This window comes from Ambystoma mexicanum, chromosome 6q, assembly GCF_040938575.1.
Source record: "Ambystoma mexicanum isolate Mex_15411 chromosome 6q, UKY_AmexF1_1, whole genome shotgun sequence".
Taxonomy (NCBI): domain Eukaryota; kingdom Metazoa; phylum Chordata; class Amphibia; order Caudata; family Ambystomatidae; genus Ambystoma; species Ambystoma mexicanum.
The window spans coordinates 1,619,040,018-1,619,047,758 of record NC_090937.1 but is presented as its reverse complement, the minus strand read 5'-3'; the positions used below and the strand labels follow the sequence as shown (position 1 = coordinate 1,619,047,758).

At 43.0% G+C, this 7,741-nt stretch overlaps 1 protein-coding gene across 1 annotated transcript; it reads left to right on the top strand.

Moving 5' to 3' along the window:
• The first annotated feature begins 2,377 nt into the window (after nucleotides 1-2,377).
• LOC138515390 (probable N-acetyltransferase family 8 member 5) lies at nucleotides 2,378-3,037 on the top strand. Its single transcript, XM_069630249.1, has one exon. The coding sequence runs from the start codon at nucleotides 2,378-2,380 to the stop codon at nucleotides 3,035-3,037; it is 660 nt and encodes a 219-aa protein (XP_069486350.1).
• The last annotated feature ends 4,704 nt before the right edge of the window (nucleotides 3,038-7,741 follow it).

Here is a 7,741-nt window from a genome sequence, read left to right as displayed (position 1 = left end):
AGGAATTCTTCAAGTAGAAATACAGATGACCTTATCACTCCTTTTTTCCATCTCGCTTGCCCCCACATGTCTGTCTTGTGAGTTGAAGTATGTCTGTTAGTCTTAAGCAGTCCCCCACCCTGGTATCAGCATAGAACTGAATGTGAAAAAGGAATTTGCAATATTCCTGACTCTGCAAGAGAATGTGACTGCTTGGGTAAGACCTTCCCTCTCTCATGACATTGCCCAAATTTGCGGTCTTCCGGATCCCGCGTCCGACTGGGAGCACAGCCAACATGACAAAGTTCAGGGGGAACTTTCATGCCCTTTTTAGCTGAACCATTACTATGTGCTGACCACTTGAGTTTTTAAAAGAAAATATTATTATTTGTTTTTAAACGACTTCTTGGGCAATTTGTCACTTGTGTCACATTTGCCAAAATGTCACTAATTCTGTCAAGGCTAACTATAGTTTTTGTGTTTCTGATGGAATTAGTACATCTAACGAAACCGGTGGTGTAGATGGAGTGTCCCGCATATGTATGTCGTCCCATACACAATGTTTTTATTTTTTTCAACTTCAAAATTCCAATATGACACCAGATTGCTTGGTAGACATTTCAAGACTGATTCTAAAACTGACTGATGACACCATTACACCTTAACTGAGCTTACTCACACATATATGTAGCCTAGGTGCACTTATGGATGAGATTTGACAACCAAGGTAGCTTTTCAAGCAGCACATTTGCCAAAATGTCAATAATTTTTGTGCCATTGCGAAATAATGATGTTCTGTTTCTTGCTGGATCAGTGCATATCAGAAACCACTGGTGGTGTAGATAGAGGACCCGGCACACATTATTTTACTATTATTAATTATTGAAGTCATTTCGGAGATTTGTTTGTTATGATTGGCTGAAGGAACCTCAAGAAACTTGACAAATCACCCAAGAGGGCTTTCATTCACTAGATAAGCCAGAGAAATAGGTCCATTATTTGTCACTAGATTCGCTGCCCCCAATTGTTTGACAAATACTCACGAGACACTCAGGAGCCCACTGCAAGTTGGTCTGTGATTCTTCGATACCAAATCCCTGTCCTAGTCCTGCTGTAGGGACAAAGCTACACTATAAGATGTTTATGCTACCACAGGTCTGTCTTTGGAGAGTTCATCGCAGGCCCCTCTTAATTATAGCACACTTTTTAATTAGGTTTAAGTATTTTACACCCTGGAAGGATGTAAGAGGCTGGACTCTGTATAAGTGCTCTGTATATATGGGAGAGGGTCCACATTGCTGGCATTGGAGCGAGAATGCTTAACCCCCTGGGAAGGTTGCAAGAGGCTGTACTCTGTATGTATGGGAGAGGATCCCCATGGCTGGCATTGGAGTGAGGATGCTTAACACCTTGCGAAGGATGTAAGAGGCTGTACTCTGCATATATGGGAGAGAATCCCCATGGCTGGCATTGGAGCGAGGATGCTTAACACCATGGAAAGGATGTAAGAGGCTGTACACTGTATATATGGGAGAGGATCTCCATTGCTGGCATTGGAGTGAGGATGCTTAACACCCTGGGAAGGATGTAGTTGACTGTACTCTGTATATATGGGAGAGAATCCCCATGGCTGGCATTGGAGCGAGGATGCTTAACACCACGGAAAGGATGTAAGAGGCTGTACTCTGCATATATGAGAGAGGTTCCCCATTGCTGGCATTGGAGGGAGGATGCTTAACTTGTGTGTTCAAGGGGATGGAGCCGGTCACAGCATCACAGTGGAAGACACTAGGAAATGGTGAGAGGTTTCTTGACAGAGAGCGGCTTAGTCAATAAAGTCAAAGGTTCTGGATGGAGAAAGGTTACCACAGATGGCACAGAATCCAGGCCACCATTGATGGGCATACAATAGATGCTGGTGTGTATGTTTCAGATCTCCAAGTTACGTTGTTTGTAAGCATGGTGACCGGAGATGGTGTTAACTGTGAATTCAAGAGCTCAGTGTCATCCAACACCCTCTCTCTTCTAGCTATTACTTAGAAGTAAAAACATATAATTTTCATGTTAAATCGTTTTTTCGTTTTTTTGATGCCTCTTGATTCCCAAATAAAACTGTGTGCAATAACCGGTGTACGATGACGTCAATTATTGCAATGAAATGCATTTTCTTTGTTATTTACGTACTTTTCATTTAAATTGTGTCTTTTTGTGACTTATCTTGACAGGTGACACTCTTCCCAATCTCATCCTAAACTTCGAAAGTGCTTCTTCATTTGCTGTGGGCAAAGATCTTCATACAATTCCCAATTTCCATTTGGCGATGATCGTTGATCGGCTGAAATCTGTCTGAGACACATTTCATAGTCATTTGTACCTGTACGCAACAAATAGTGACATCATGGCTGCCTACCGCATCAGAACATACAAGGAAGAGGATCACAAGACTGTTTGTGAGGTGCTTACACTTGGCATAAGGGAACACATTTCTCCATTATTTAAATATGCGTTGAAGCTCCCACGCGCTAGGCTCTTCCTCTTGACTGTCCCCTTTGCCCTCTTCGTAGCCTTCGAGTCATTGCTTCTTTCCACCTCATCAGTTGTAATGTTTTTGGCATTTGTCTGGTATGGGTCAAGCCAAGTCTTGAACTCATACCTCTACCGATACCTCCGTGAAGACATTAGCGACATAGAGCACTCCTACTTGCAGAAGAAAGGGGCCTGTTTCTGGGTGGCCGAGTCTAACGGAGAAGTTGCCGGTTTTGTGGCAGCTGATCTCAAAGGAGAGAAGAAAATGGAGCTGCAGCGTATGTACGTGAGCAAGAAGCACCGATTACAAGGAATTGGCAAAGCTCTGTGCCAAGTGGTGATCAACTTTGCCAGAGAGCAAGGCTGTGAGGCTGTGGTCTTGGAAACCAGCATAGTTCAATACGCAGGTCAGAAGCTATATGAGAGGATGGGCTTTAAAAGGACAAACAGTTATGTTTCACCAATTTTCTTTTCTAAGCTTCTACATTTTGTAATGATGGGTTATACGTATGATATTCCAAACACAGTGTGAATAATGCCACGGTCCTATGTGCAATGCAGGATGCTAACCTGAACGCATCCAAACCCTTTCAAGATAGCAGTCTTTCAATATTGCTAAATGTTTCCATTTCATAAAGACGTATCTTCCACTAGGATAGCATTTTCTTTATGCTTCTTACCATATGTTAACTTCCTGTCTGTGCACACATGTGGATTCTCTCACCAAGCACCTAGAGACAGAATTGTTTTCTGTGGAGAGTGATATAGAACTGGGCCTGGGAAAGCTGAATAAAAAAACTCAGAACCATCTGATAATAGGGATTCAGGGAATATTGTAATTTTGTTTAGAAGTTCAGATTAATAACACCCTTTAATACTGTAAGTACCTGCTGGCTCCAGTACGCAGGCACTTTGCTAGTTTAGAGCAGGCCCATGTATCTTTGTAATCAAATCAAAGAGTGTGTCAATTTAGGTGTTCCAAAAGACCTCTAATTAATACAAGGAGGTTGTTATTGACCTCCACTCGGAATGTTACCAGTGTAGTCAATAACTACTACTATTGGCTGCATTCCAAGCATTTGGAATACAAAAGCAGCCAGTGACACAACAGAAAGCGTTTTCCTCTGCATTCATGAAAGAACAACACAATTTCCCAGCAAGATTAAATTGAACAAAACACTCCAGTTTAACACACAAAGTGAAAGCTGGAACATGTAACAGCGCTTCCACCTCTTATGCAGAAACCATTTACTTTTACATTACACATGATGCATGAGCATGCTAACATCATTCCTGTTCATCACATTATATAATGAATATAATTACCCTAGTACGACAACCTTGTTATTTAAATTGTAAATAACAACACCACATTTAATTGGTTCCATGTCATTTCATCGCCTGCGTTTACATCACCAGGCTTTTAAACGTGCACATTCCATCAAATGTGCTCCTTGTTTTTTTCTTTTTGGGGGGTCCCCCTAAACCCACCACCCACACTTATTTTTTACCATTGCCCACCTTCCCAAACCCTTATTTGCCTTTTCCCACCCCCCCTAAAAAAAACGATGAACACATTCGATGGAATGTGCACGTTTAAAAGCCTGATGATGTAAAAGCAGGCGATGAAAGAACGTCGTACCATTTAATTTACCAACATGTTTATGGACTTTCTTTACTCATTATTAAACTAACATTTTTGTTCACCACTACAACTCCAAAACCTGTATTGCTATCACCATTATGTGCCAATAGGTTTATAGCCCTCATCATGGGCCTTCATACAGCTCATGACCCTCGGCTTCGCCCTAGGCTATACCTTGGAGGCGGCTCATTATCCCACGATTATGACCCCTCTCTCAATCACTAGATCTTTAAGTCCAAATTTACAATAATAGGACCTGCTCTACCTTCACAAGCTGCTGCCGCTCTGTGTGAGGCTGTTAGTACCAGCTGAAACACAAAGCTTAAATAGAGCGCTTGGGGCAGAGAGCCCCTGGTCGAAAGGATATGAGAGTTACTCACAGGTCATCGGTTCTAATCTCTGTATCAGATGCACTGCCCAAGCAGTTCTGGGCATGAGCTCACCAGTACCACCCCAGCCACTCCATTCTACTCTGAAAGTAGCCAAAAACCCCAGTTATTAAAATAATGGTTAGATGTATTGGATAGCATGCATAGGTTGCAAATTAAGAAACTGTTCATATCCATCTGTTTACTTATTGGTGAATAAACACAAACATGAGCAGGACACTGACAAATACTTTGGCAACCATAAGAGGCTTTACTGTCTGTTAGACAGAATTATATGCAGTACCCTTTGGGATCACCACACACAATTAAGACAACAAGTGGCAGCACAAATGCACCTTTGGTACAAGCCTGTACCACACAGTAAAAGTGGTAGAAATGGCTGAGCAGCCAGATTTATCTCAAGGGAAAGTGAGCAGTAGCAATAGTTTCACAAAGGACAGGAATTAGTATGATTCAGGCAAACACTTTCTCAAGGTTTCTAAGTAAAAGAATATATATTTATTTACTCATCAGTTATATAACATTTGACTCAAGTAAAGCAGTCTTAGAAATCACACTCGTAATACACCACACCACTCCCAATAGTTTCTAGACAAGTTAAGCTCATAAAATGAAGTGGGAGCAAAATGGCACTCCAGAAATTTAAAAGGGAGGGAAAGACAAAAGTAGGTAGAAATGAAGCAGCACCAACAGGTAAGTAAGCACGGCAATCTAGAAAGAGGAACTACAGTGATGGAATCAAATCAATTAGGCTTAGGGCCAAAGTCAATAGGACAAAATCTTTTGCTCAAGATCACACAGTTCAGGGTAGTTCGCGGTTAAGTCTTTGCCAAGAGTTCCGGACGAAGTTGGTCGGCAGGAAAGTTAGTTTAAAAGATAGAGAAGCACAAGCCCTCAGATTGGAGAAAGATTTCACACACTTTCACCGCAGCTGAACGAAACGAACAACCGGATTTGAACAGTACATTTCAATAGAGAAGAAGCTGTAGCTGAGGCGGACATTCCTGGCAGTTCCTGCAGGCTCACGGTTCCTGAAGCGACTGTTGGACTGAAACAATGTAGGAAGACTGGAGTGTCCTGCGCTACCCAGGGAAGAAACCAGCAGCAGAGCAAAGCAACAAATAAAAGGCGTGCTCCTTAAAACCCAAGCAGGGACTGACCTTCCTGGCTATCCGGCCCACTGTAGCTCTGTACAGTGAATTCGACCAGAGGAGGGAGTCCTGACTTGCAGTTTGGGTGAATTGGTTGGTCCCACCAGCTCAGAGGAAGAAGATTCATGGAGGATCTTCTCTGTCATTGGAGTTTGAGGACTCAGACCTGCTGCAGGCCTTCATCGGGTGGTTTAATCGTGGTAGGGGTCCTCTTCCATCAGCTCCTCGTCGGTTCTTTCGTTCCTGTGGCGACTCTGCCTTCCAGAACCAAAGACCGGCTTTTTATGCAGCTTTCCCCCATTCACACATCCTGGCTATCAATCACACAGCAGGGTTTCTGTCCCGCCGGGACAGTCACCACAGCCATTCATGTCAGAGTGTGACATGGGTCTCCAAGGAGATCCTGTGCAGGAAGTCCTAAACCCCTCCCTCACATCCTGTCCCCCCCAAACATACAAGCGCCTAAGGAGGGCTTCTGCGTAGAAGCCCGCAAAAAGACGGTGAACAAAGGAACCAAACCTGGTTTGACACGCAGAGTAAAACACGAGAACGACTTTTACAAAAAGAAATGGCAAATAAACCCAGCTGGAACAATATTAAAAACAATATGGTGAAGCGGGTTTAAGTTTGGGGCTACCAAGATAGCCTAAAACAGTACCAAGGTTATTTAAGATAACCGCAGTAGAAAAAATGAAAAGTTACTTACCCACTGGTAACGTTCTTTCGATTGGATGTTCCTCCAACGTATTCCTCATCTTAAATGTATTCAATCCAGCTTTAGCTGCCTCGGAAAAAAAATTCAGCAGAGGGCGCCGTGCGTCGATGTCGTCGAGTCGATGATCCCTCGAAGGCCTCCGTCGAGGGTGACGTCATCGGGTATACAAGTAGCAAGCGCTGCGCCCCTTGGCCTCAGTTCTGTTTTCCCCTTCACACTTGTTCTACTGTGTAGATTGTGCCGGTAATCAGGTATCAGCCTTGCAAGCGTTGAAGTGGCAATAACCCGTAAAAAAATCTACAAGCGGGGAAGGCTGGGAGGGCGATGAGGAACACGTTGGGGGAACATCCAATCAAAAGATCTTTACCAGTTGGTAAGTAACTTGTTCTTCGAATGGATTGTGTCCTCCAACGTATTCCCCATCTTAGATAGACTCCCAAAAGAGTATGGGCAATTCTCTGGAGGAGGGAGTAGATTCTTTAAAAATAAAAAATAAATGATATCCTTAAATGGCTGAATATAGTACTTCTTTACCAAAATTCAGATCCTTAGACTGGAAAGCATCCAGACTATAGAATTTTGAAAATGTATGCAGAGAAGACCAAGTTGCTGCTTCACAAATGGATCTTATGGGAACAATCTTTGAAGGGCTGTCGAAGAGGCGATGCCTCTGTTGGAATGGGCCCTTAAGCCCTCTGGTGGGTCTTTCCCTGCTAATCTGTAGCATTCTGAAATGCAAAGCACGCTCCAACGTGATATGTTTTTATTTACACAGATTGACCCAATTTCCTTCCAGTGTAGCCAATTAAAAGTTGATTATCCACCCTCAATACCACTCCGTCCCTGTGGAAAACAGTATAGCGTGGCCCAGAAGACAGTGTCTGCAATTCGCTCACTCTTCTTGCAGATGTTAAAGCAACTAGGAAAGCAGTTTTCCATGTCAGTAATCTTAATGCACAAGTTTGCAAGGGTGCAAAAGGGGCACACATTAAGAATTTTAGAACCAGATTAAGATCCCAAATTGGTACTTGGAAAGGATAAGGAGGAAACACATTGGTGAGTCCTTTTAAGAATTGTACTACTAAAGGAATTTTGAAATAGGAGCATTCTTGCGACAAGCACTTGAAGATGGAAAGCGCTGCAAGATAACCTTTAGGGACAAGGACAAGAGGAAGGACAGTATTTCCGGACTAGAACATAGAAAAGGATGAACATTCTTTTCCCTGCACCAGTTGCAAAACTTTTTCCAACGGCAACGGTATAGAGATTTTGTTGCTGGTCTTCTTGCCAAAAGCAACACCTCCGTGATGTCATCTGGAAGGTCCCAATCCTTGTA